The sequence below is a fragment of the Gavia stellata genome, chromosome 2, assembly GCF_030936135.1.
Source record: "Gavia stellata isolate bGavSte3 chromosome 2, bGavSte3.hap2, whole genome shotgun sequence".
Classification (NCBI taxonomy): domain Eukaryota; kingdom Metazoa; phylum Chordata; class Aves; order Gaviiformes; family Gaviidae; genus Gavia; species Gavia stellata.
The window spans coordinates 18,750,888-18,762,968 of record NC_082595.1 but is presented as its reverse complement, the minus strand read 5'-3'; the positions used below and the strand labels follow the sequence as shown (position 1 = coordinate 18,762,968).

General features: G+C 39.9%; 1 protein-coding gene across 1 annotated transcript in view; it reads left to right on the top strand.

Annotated features, from left to right (window-relative positions):
- GLP1R (glucagon like peptide 1 receptor) overlaps positions 1–12,081 on the top strand; it is a 93,522-nt gene that overhangs the window by 66,168 nt on the left and 15,273 nt on the right. The window contains exons 6-8 of the mRNA XM_059835637.1: positions 277–430; positions 1,990–2,149; positions 10,352–10,412. Coding sequence (XP_059691620.1) covers positions 277–430; positions 1,990–2,149; positions 10,352–10,412 — 375 coding nt within the window. The remainder of the gene's footprint in view (positions 1–276; positions 431–1,989; positions 2,150–10,351; positions 10,413–12,081) is intronic.

Sequence of the window (12,081 nt, the reverse complement as noted above, 5' to 3'; positions counted from 1 at the left end):
TTTTACACTGTTTAAACTTTTAATTTTTTTTTTCCTTACGCACTGATCTCCTTCCTTCCCCCAAACACTTAGGGATGAAGTTTTGAATGTCTTTTCCTTGGTAGTGATTTCTTCCCAAAGACAGTTTGAAATCCCTACAGCCATTCTCAAGTTATGGGATTTCCTCTGGTACCTCCTGATTTCCAGCAGGGCTCATTGTTACCTCCCCCAGTCCTATGTGTGATGTTGCAGCTTTTACATAGGTAGTGGATCATGACTGGTTCTTCCCTTTTACAGACATCTGCACTGCACGAGGAATTATATTCACCTCAACCTCTTCACCTCTTTTATCCTCCGGGCTATATCTGTCTTCATTAAAGACTCGGTGGTGAAGTGGATGTACAGCACAGCCACCCAAGAGCACCAGTGGGAAGGACTTATCTCCTTCCAGGTAGGGGCAGACACTGTGGTGGTTCTCAGGATATTGGAGTCATCACTGTGGTGTGTCTGCGTGACAGAAGATAATTTCATTTTTTACAACGAGGGTTGTACAAAATGCTGTTCTTCAGTCCACGGAGTTTCTCTGAAACTTGTAACACAATGTATGCAGCTGTAGTTGTGCCACCCTGGCCTTGGTACAGGCAAGTAGTTGATGCCGTGGCATGTTTCTCTTCCTGTGGGAAGTTTGCCCCTACTAGACAGAGGAAACATGAAGAGGTGGATTTTTGATATATATATGAATGCACGTATCTTCTTCCCATGCTGCAGGTTCATTTCTTCTAGCAGTGAGTGACAAGAGGACATTCATTTCCCTAAGCCAGCACATTTTGTGATAAGATTGTCCATCTTGTATAATGACCAAATTAGGTGGTCATTCTTGGAGATCTTTATAATCTGTTAATGACAGAAAAAAGGGAAGCATCTGATTAAAATGCAAATTTGAAAGCATTTAGAAAAGCTTTGGAGGAGCAGGCTAATTAAATACTTCTAATCAAAGGGAAAGGATATGCAACTCTTGTGAATATGATGAAAGCACGCCTTCCCCCCTTCAGATTTGGAATACAAAATGTGCTTGAATCTTCAGAGAAAGGGATTTTCATTATTTGTATAGCTCTTACGATTCTGGAACATGGGTACAACGCTGCTGCTGCAACACAGGGTTGGAGTTGTAAAGGGTATGTCTTCTGATGCATACTTAGTACCCATCCTTTTCTGACACTCTGCCTAAGGCTTAAGCGTTAATACCACATAGTGAATCTCATATGATGGTTGATTTCTTGTCACCTGCAATGTATCAATTGGCAGAAAATATCATTCTAATACATATCTTAAATGGTTTGGAAATGTTAGCATTGGATTTTCACTCATTCCCTCCTTCCAGAAAAATCTAGGCTTTATGCTTTCACACATGGTTCATCCAATAGTGTTTTCATCAAATCTGATAGATATATTAATTAGGTAATCAGGTTTCATACTTATCTAAAGCCCTGCTGACCATTTCTCTGTAATTTGACAGCTGAGAGAGATTTTGCACCTAAATGTGATACACTGGGCATTATTGCTGTTCTAGCAAAAAATCTTTTGCTTTGGAAAATAGTCAACATTATGGCATCCACTCTTTGCTCTTTAATAGAGAAATTCTCAGCTGCAGAATAGAATATCTGGGGAAGTGAAAAGATTCACTGACTGCAGTTGATACAGTACCTTTTCACTTGCTCTTTATCTTTGTGTTGTGCTTTTCAAATTATAATCCATTGCTTATTGATGGAAAACGCAGAACATGTAATTTTAAATTTTTTTTAAAGGAGGAATGTTGTTGAAAGCATGTCTACTGTGTATAGCACCTGTTACTGGCTTCTGTCCTTTCAGTACACAAATGTGATTAATTTAGCAAGCATTGTTTTGAGGAGCAAGTAATAGTAGGAGAGAGAACCAGTCTTTTGGGTTAGTATCCTTTTTTTTTCTCAGCCCCTGTTGCATTCATTTGGGCTGTGCTTTCTTCCGTCACAGGAATCACTCAGCTGCCGCTTGGTCTTTGTGATGATGCAGTATTGTGTGGCTGCAAACTACTACTGGTTGCTGGTGGAAGGCATGTACCTCTACACGCTGCTGGTACTTTCAGTCTTTTCTGAGCAGAGAATTTTTCGGCTTTATCTCTGCATTGGCTGGGGTAAGTTGATCTTTCCGTATGTCCGCCTGTGGCTGCCTGCACCGGCAGATGGTATAATAGGAAAAAATATTGCGTGTCTGTTGTAGTGCTGCCCAGTTCAAGTCCTGCACTCTCCATTCCCTTTTTGTTCCTGATCCCTTGCCTTGTTTGAGCTGGAGGGTGCTGGGCCAGCACAGCTCCTGGATGCTTGCAGTGTAGAGGCTGTGGGTTCATAATGCAGGAGCTGTGCCGCACCGCAGAAACTCCCCAAGCCAGTGGCAGGCACATGATACTTTTTCTGCAAGACATCAGCTTCCCAATACAAAAGGTGGGTGGGTGATTCCAGGTGGGTGTGGACTTCCCTGGACTGCCCTGCTTCATCTCCTGATAGTTTCCCATTGCATTCAAAGATGTGTTAACTACCTGTGGTGCAAAATAGTGACGATACCTTATATCTGGTCAAGGATAACGGTAGAGAAATGGTGGCGGCATGAGCTAGGGAGATGCAAAGAGGCTGATGAACAAGGGGCTGCTAGCAGGGAGTTGTCAGGCTGGTTATGTAGGCAGAGGAGGTCAAGTAATGATTGTCAGGCAAAAGAGTGGTCAGGGTGCATGTGCCAACAGGCATGTGTGTGCTTGAGATTAAGGACTGTGATGCCTTGAAATCAGTTGGTTGAGCCAGTCACCTTCTGTAGAAATGCTAAAGCTTTGATTCTTCCACTGTCCAGTTAGCCTGAAAATATATTACCGTTGAGGATTACTCCTACTACTGGAATGACCTCCTGTATGCTTTTATTGTGTTCTCTCCTTTCCACTCCCCCCCCCCGCCCCCCCTTCCCTTTTGGAGGAAATCAGGTGACTTTTGGAAAGCTGAAAGTAAATCCCAGTAAATACTGCAAGTGCTTTCACAAATACTAGTTTGAACATTTAAATTGCTTTGACTGTCCTTCTCTCTCTATGGATTTGCCAACTGTGAATATTCTAGCAAATTAGTTCACTGGTAAAATGCATATAAATGGCTTACTGTGAATTACCCAATTCTACTGAACAGTGATATATATGAAGAGCAAAGGCTTTCCGGCATATTGATGGGAATAAATAAATGCAAGTAATAGCAGTTTCCTGCTGGAGAGTTTTAGTTAAAAAGTTCTATATCTTCCATTATTGTTTTATATAGGACATGCAGCAAAACCAACAGCATCTTGTATAACTTTTGAACTATGTGTATTTTAATTGTATTTTATGAATAGTCATACCCTCAATTAATTTAAAAAAAAAAAAAAAGTATGGAGGAGCTATCCTGAAGCACTGACTGAGGTCATGAGAGGAAATGGAAAAGAAATTAGGGCAAAATTATATCTAGCTAAATCCTGAGAGTATTATGTTGTTTTATAAGTAAGGAATAGGATGGTTTTGATGTGAATCACTTCTAGTTACAGTTTGTCCCTTGCAAAAGCAAAGGACAGAAACAGAAGTTATTTTGGTTTTGTTCTTCCTTTAGAATAGAAGTTTTGCTATCATATGGTGAATTTCTGGATGAATTTGTGGAAAAGAGTGGCAGTGCCAGAACTTGGCACTGGATATATGGGTTTCATCCAAGCTTCCTAGAAAAGCTCTGCCTGTGCCATTCAATACTCATCTGTACAGTTTCTTGCTATTCCAGCCACAGCTGTATGTGCAAACCTTGCCAATGATTCTCCATCTTCAAATGCAGAAGCATCTGCTATTTCAGTGCTCTCAGGTTAGTTATACCAGATAACAGTTTCATCTCTAACAAGTGGAAAGAGATTAAGATTTTTTTTTTTTCCACTATTTCTTGCTTATTCACTGGTGATTCTGTTTTTTGGGTGCTCAGGTCCTTCACCAGGTACCTTTCTGCTGTATGCAATGCTCAGAAGATTTTTTTTTTTTTTTTTTTTGAGCACCATGATAGTCTCAGCGTAATGCTGAGGCTTCAGAGAGACAGTAGGTTCCTGTTTGAGCTGAGAGAGTTCTGCTCTTTCAAATAGTTTATCAACTGTAAAAATAAAGCTGGACCAAAAAATAAATATCTATTTGATTGTCAGAGCTGATTTGATACCCTGACCCTTTGTTCTGTTAATGAATGGTCCTCTCACAGGATAATTTTTTAACTTGTGCATTACTCATCATTTGATGAATATTTATGTTTTAAAATGTCGTATATGCATTGTTCACAAATTTAGTGGGTGTTATTCATTTCATGTTGTTATTTCTTCTAATTATAACTGAACTTTGTGATCACTCACAGACCATATGGTATTGCTTTTGCTGTCTGAATAGCTTCTGTAATCCTCCATGTGATCACATATGTTTGTGCTTGTACTTCTCTCAAATGTACATGTGAATAAAATTGTGTATTCTTGAGCTTTTTGTCCACCTGAGTGTTTACATGTACTCTTGGTCATGATGTTTGCCCTGTTGTACTTCTTTCGAGGAACAACAGGTCTCAGAACAAACAAGAAACTAGAGCAAATTATTTCCTCAGGTAATCGCAGGCAAAACTGTAATGTAAGGCCCAGCTTTCAAATAGGTAGAAATGTCCCAATATCTGTTTCTCTACAAGCTTTTAAACTGCTATATTAAATAGTGCTATATTTTGTTATAGCAGGAGAAAAATTCCACGTAATTGTGTAAATAAAAAAAAGTACTTCTCCCATTTTATGTCTAACATGATCATTTCATCTCAATTCAAACCATGAAAAAGGTAAACCTGCTTTTCAAATAGAAACATGTAAAAGATACCATACCTAGTCTGTGTCTTCCTAGGAACAGTTAGCAGATGATGAGTGTAAAGAAAAATTAATAAATATTTCTCAAATATGTTTTTGCTATATGATAATTTCAGGTCAGTTCTTAAATCTTATTAGATGGTACTCCATTTAGTATCAGTTCAAATGAGTAATTATTCTTTGCTGTTGAAGCGTTTTATAAGGGGAAAAAATCTGTTTATCTTGTGTTATTGTACTTTGGAAAAGCTACAAAAGTTATAAAATCTTGATAGACCTAAGAAAACTAATGTAGTTTTACAAATTGGGAGTCATTTATATCAACATCATGTTTTTATTGATAGGATTCTATAAACCTTCCTGATTACTTGTGAGGTAACTGTATTCCTGTAATGGCTACTTCCTTGCTGAGATTTCACACCATACTAGGCTTTGAGATGGAAGTGTTAAATTTTTCCTATTTCATTTAATGTGGAAAATGTCTTGCTTATGTCATCTTTTTCTTTGTAAAGACAAGACTGTCATACATTTGTGTCAACCCTGAGTTCCGCATATCTTACTGCAAAAACAATGGTTTATGCTATTTTCAAAGCTGATGAGGGGAAAAAAGCAGAAATATTAATAGCATCAGGAAACAAAATTCTTAATAGGCTAATGGCAGAGCAGGTAGGTGAGTTATTCCCTTCAGTCTGGAGGTCAGCACAACAGCAGCTAAACAGGATGTTGACTTAATAGTCATTATCACTTGCAGAAAAAAAAGCTGTTGCTGGTGTTGGGACACCAAGTCACTCATCGTGTCTGAGCCCAAGTGAAGAGTTGCTGAACTTGACATTGACTTCAAGCAGCTGTGTCAGTGCTGTACAAAGTCTCTGGAGAAGAGCCGTTTATATGGCAACGCTGCTTTTTAGTGGAAGAAGGACCTGTTCACATTCAGAAGCAGGGAGGAGGGAGGGAGGAATGGGGAAACAACAGCAACATCCCACAGTGACTGTGTATGACATCCAGACGTGAAGAATGACAGGAGGAGACAATTTTCAGCACTAAAGGCTAAGAAGAAAATGTTAGTAAAAAGCTAAATGTTCTCTGAGCTACTGTAGTAATTTTACACCCAGCTGCACTTGCAGCAGGGAAACTGCCATAAAAAAGAAGTGATTCCCCTCCTTCCAACCCTTGGCAATCCAAACTTGTTCTAAGGAAGAATACTTTGAGGGAGTGAAGCTATTAAAGGCAGGAAGCCTAGCTAGGATGTTGAAAATCTCCATCCTGATTACCGGGAAGATCTGACTGGAATTGAGCCAGTAAGAAACCTTCCTTCTGAAGCCCAGTATGAACTCAGTGTAGCAATAGGATGCATTCATTGTACTAACCATTTCTTGTCTGTTTTCAAACGAAAACAGTGTTTCAGACAAGGGTGTGAAAATTAGTTTTGTGTCCAGACTGATCCTGGTAGGAAACGCATCTGTCAGGAGTTCCTCTTAATCCTCTTCACTCTTCGTCTTCTGGATTCAACACTTTCACACTTTTCCTTTTTTAGGAAAAAAAAAAAAATCATCTTTTCCTCTCACATCTTCAATGCTCTTACTCTTTCTACATCTAGTCATATTTATTTATCACTTTCTTCAGTTCCTCATCACATAACTTCTTGCATTCATACATCAAGCAGTTGATCAAGTCAGACCATCCTGGATGTTTTCTGAGAAAAAGGGGAAGATCAGAGTTCTTCTGACAGCAGTGGTGTCCTTCTGGTTTGTGTGCCTGGTTGTCTCGGAGCTTGAATTTCTCACCATGTGGAAACCAGTGATGTCAGGTTACATCTGAAATATGAGCTTATACACAAACTCATCAGTCCTAAAATGCTGTATTCAGAGTATGTCCTTATTTAAGAGTCTCGGCAGGATGCCAGTGGGGGAGCCTCTCTTTCTCCTCATACCTCCTTCTCCCCTGAAATTGCCTTTACATACGATGCAAAGCTAGAAATATTGTGTGTCTGTGAGAATGGAAACTTGCGCATCGAGGTAAGGGAAAGAAGGAAAGGCGGTATGGAACAGCACCACCTGGTGACACCTTTCACGGTAACTGCTACTTAGTGGACTCCAGAACAACCCTGAGCTTTTCTGTTCTGTTACCAAAATATCTCAGACCCATTAAATGGAGAGACTGATTTCTACATGCTGTTACCAGGACATGGTAGCTTCCATTAGCAGCACACGAATTGCTCTTCTGTCTGCTCCTTAGGGACAGTGGAGCATTGTGAAAATGTCAAGCAAACAGTGGTTCCTGTGCAGAATTTCTCATAGCTTTCTTCTCTTACCTACCCCATCCTATTATCATTCTGGATAACGCCTGGTTTTCAAATTCTTTTTTCTTACTATGCAGACACCTGGCCAGGTGTAGAATATGTAAGCTAGAGTGAAAATAAGTAGGTCATGCTGCTTATTTATGCAGTGGGGTGTTAAGATGTTGATTTGCAGTTCCATTACTTTCTCATCATCTATAATATGTATTATTGCAGCCTATAATTCAGATGCCCTGTCCCCTGTCATTTGAAGTTGAACTTTATTAGCTGAGCTGTCAGCATACTTATTTTCTAGTACACTTGACAGATTTCATAATGACCACGTAGTGTTTTTGGTCAGTTATCAGCCTGCAAGAATTAACATGGCAGAGCCTATTATGAGCAGGCTGTTGCAGTTTCTGGTGTCTTCAGCAGTAATGCAGTACAGACAAAAGTAGATGTTACCATTTCCAGAATTCAGAAACATTTCTGTGGTCAGTTCATTTGGGAAAAGATCAATCTTGGAGCTGTCTGTATGACAAAAAGCAAAACCAGAAAGAGTTCAGCCTGTATCTTAAATAAGTGCATCCTAGAAATTGGTGCAGTTTTTTCTCAGATATCTGATATTCTTTGGATAGCAGCAGCAAGAGAAAGAGGTGTAGGACTGAAACTCAAGCGCACCAAAAGAGCTGCATGTTGGGAGCCCAGAACTGGAATACAACGCTGGTTCTGTTAATGAATGATAGTCATCTGTAGACTTTATTCAAGGAGCTGTATACAGTTTGCTTCAACTCCCTGATCAAGCCAGCCAAATTTCTCTTGACTGAGTGAAGTAACCAGAATAATATTTGCATTTGTGCCAATTAATGCACATTAATTAGGTATCAGAATTGTAAATTAATCTGTAGAAAGCCTCAGTGATCTTTGCAAACTGCAGTTATTGCAGGCATGCTGCAGACTTGCTCTTTTGCTGTTGTGAATGACTTCTACAGACTTGAGGTGGATTAGGGAATGTTTTTGGGGCAGTCTCCTCTTTAGATCATGACTAGGGCTTTGGAAAACTGAATGCATTCCCATCTGCTGAGAGTGTGTCCAGCCAGTTTTCAGAGCCACCCACTTCTTAGGACAAGACTGTGGATTTGGTAGATGTCAGATGGTATCCATGTAGAATTTGCAGTGAAGTTCAAAGCTTACATGTATGTATTGCACTGTTAAATCTCGGTGTCTCAGATTAAAATGTGTGTTGCTAGCATGGAAAATAATGTGACTGATGGTGTTGCAACACCAAGGCACCAGGAGCCTGCATCACAAGTGGGAATGGGCAGAGGATGTTGAACAAGTCACCTTGTACATGCTGCCTATTAATTTGTAGAATATTTGCATAGAAGGATGCTGATGCAGTTCCATAATACCAGCCTCTCTCTAGCTAGGCTTTTTTGCAATATAATATTAATAACATTCTCAATTTAAATGTCAAGTAATGTGATTAAATATGGAGAGATTTCTGATGTATCCAGAAGATGGAGATATCCACAAATAATTATCGTTATCACTCGATATATCAGTTCCCTCCACTGACATACAGCCTTTGTGCTCTCAGTGTTCGTGTCTTATCCTGTAAATTTCATATTAAGATGTCTTAATTCTCAGCAAAGTCAAGAAAGAAATAATTCAAACTATAATTAGTTCCTATGAATCGAAGACTCATTTGTGTTTGGAAGTTATTTGTAATGAGCCTGTTCTTAATCTCTTATGCCACTATCAAAGCAGCATGGAGTTCTCAGAAACTTTGCTCCCAAATTATTGTGTACTCTCAGTATCACGTACATCCATGGAACACGTTCAATGACTTGTCCCAATAATCTTTACTCAATTCATTATCTTTGCTATTATTCTAATTATTGGTATTCTTTTCATGCTGCTCTTTATTCTCTCTCTTTTTTTTTTAAACTGATTAAGGAGACTAATTGGTCTTTCGTATCTGTAATATTTAGCTAATCTGATAGTAGAGAAAGAATACAGTCCAACAAGAGAGAAGGTTTTTACTGGTAATACCCACCACAGATACTGCTTGTAGATTTTTCAGACTGCAAGAGATCACCAATTTCCCTGTGGCTTCTGCTGTCAGGAACTGTGTATGTGCTCTTGCTGTACACTGATGTTCTTATGGTCTCTTACCATATTGAGTCTTAAGAATGCAATAACAAAGGACATTAAATGTTGCCTTTCCTATACAATGTACAAACAGCATCAAACAGTGTCAAAGAAGGTACAGAGAGGAATTAGACCATCTTGATCCATCCTTAGGCAGAAATTCCTCATCCTGCTTGTTGAGTCTCAACGTGCTTTCCTTGTGAGCTTTTTTGGCTGAGTATTGATTGGTAGATGAACTTTAAAATTATTTTTCAAGACCTAGGCATTTCAAAAATGAAAGAAATTAATTTGAGAGCCTTTGACATTGTAAAGCAAGTAATGACTGTCAGCTTATTTGGCTTTTCTCTCTACCCTTTACACCCCAGATAAACTGACCAGCACATGTGCTGTCAGGTAAGCATAGGACCAAGCCTCTTCTCAAGACCAGGTGCATCTGCTGTCTTTGCTGCAGCCACTCAAGTCCATGCCAGTACCGCAGTCCAATCTTGGGACTTCTCTGCAGGGGAGGCCTGAGCACACTTGCTACGTGTCATGTGCCCACACTCCCCTTTGCCATTGGGGTATGTGGGGCTGAGTGTGCTCCAGCCCTGACACCAATAGACAGCCTGAGCTTGGTGCTGCCTGAATAGTGTAGCTGACCCACAGGGAATAATGTGGATGCAAAGGTTCAGGTCCGAGCGCACTGCACTTCTCTCTAGCACAAATATAAAGGCTAGCAGAGCTTCCAGAAATTTTGTTTCCTTGGGCCCTCTGTGAAAATTTCCACGGAAAAGCTGGTATATACCGAGTATGGGGGTGATGGTCTGTTGTTGGTTAGTTTTTCATGCCTGTTAGGAGCTAGGTGGGGGCCCAGGCAAAATGACTTGTATGTATTAGTTACTTGCAGGTTAGATTCCTCCTCCCACCATTGACAGCCATCTGCACTGGGTAGGAGATGCAACCCTGCCACCAATTAATTATGTGGCTCATCATTATGTGGGGGGTTTGTCCTCTCTGCTTTTCCCTGTCTCTTAATGTCAGTGTCAACCTTGTCTCCTCTCTTCCCAGGTGTGCCAATGCTGTTTGTTATCCTCTGGGGAACTGTCAAGTACCTTTATGAAGATGAGGGGTTGGTTTAGTTCTGATTTTTCTAGCTATCTCATTTGTGCTGTATGTGTGCACCGGCAGGTCATTGTTTGCTTTCTGTTCGGTGTGGTTTGCTTTGGCAATGTGCTGAAACCTCACATAATTGCTTCTGTTTTGTCTGAAGGTCTTGCATAACGCTTCAGAAAGGAGCATATGTTTCTTTCTGATCAGAATTTTCTGCATGTCTGAACGAATCTATCCTTTTGCAAGTCAAGGAAAGGTATGTTTTGTTTTTCTGTAGTTACAGTATCAACAGTAGAAGTCATCATACCCAACTAAGACCACTCCTCATACTGTGCCTTTGGCAGTAGCCTTTACAGTTATGCTTCAGACGAAGGCAAAAACCTCCCACAGGATTCTGCCTGTGATTTGTAGCGGTTAGCTTATGCCTAGCAGCAGAGATGTGATTGCCTGTTCTTGTTTAAGCTTCCATTATTTAGATCTTCTTAAAATAAAGGCACATTCTCTGCCTGCTTACGTTAGTCATGCTGAAGTCAACTATACCACATGCAAGACTGCTGCAAAACACAAAATACTTTTCATCCACTTTCACCATAGTGGCTGTTCTGAAAAATTACCCTTGTGTACCAAACAGCATTGTAGTTTGTTGAGGTTTTTTAAAAAAAAAAAAAACAAACAAAACAAAAGGGAGGAAAGTGGCTTCCTCTTCCTAGTGACAGTGACTGCCTGGAAATATTTGGGTAGCTTTCTTTGTGATGAAATAAATAACTTTATGCTATTTCCTTTTTATTCTAAATGTACTATTTATTGGGTCTTCCTCTTACTTAGTTTCCAAACAACCTAGCCAGCACTTTTGTAGAGGGTCTTTTTTTCCTTTTTTTTTTTTTTTTTTGTCTGTTCCTCCCCTCCCCCTGACATAATCCTTGCTGGAGAGATGCTGCAATGTGAAAATTCAGTGTAGTCAGAGCCACCCCCAGACTTTTTTCTGGTGTTCATGAGTATTAAGAACTGGCTTTTTTTAGTGTCTTTCATAGTACTGAACCAATTCAGTCAAAGCTGCCTTTCCTGGCTTAAGCAACGCTAGCATGTTCTGACTTCCCTTTTCAAGGTTGACTTGATAACATTCTGTAGCAAGATTGTGGCCATACTGATGTATTGCAAGTTTTATTGAAAGGATCAGAATATGTATAGAGAACATGAGACCTCTGAACAGGCGATGTTCCATGAGCATATCTTCCCATTGATGTAGAAAATGTATTCAAAGTGCTCATGCTGATCCTCCTACATTATGCAGTGCTCAGAGCTGATTTATGTTTTCTATTAAGGAAAACTGTCACTCACTGCCTTCAGCAGACCTTAAAAGAGGCAATTTTGCACCTTATTGAATTTTCTAAATCTTGTATAAATATTTGTAAAATACAGCAATAAATAACCACGTGCAGCAGCTTCTCTGAAAGGCAAGATTTCTGTGCCTTGGGCGGGCATTTGCTGAAGCAGCCAGGGATATCTTTCATGCTGTTTGCTATAGCGCTGTCACCATGGATGTGCAGCGGGCCGTAAATTTCATTTGTGACTTAACTACTTCCCTGACTATGAGGAATAACTGGAAGTAAATGTTGTCAGGGCTGGGAATTTGAGGCAGTTCTGTGAACGTAGCCATTTGAATGAAGGACTGAAGCCTGCAAGGCTTA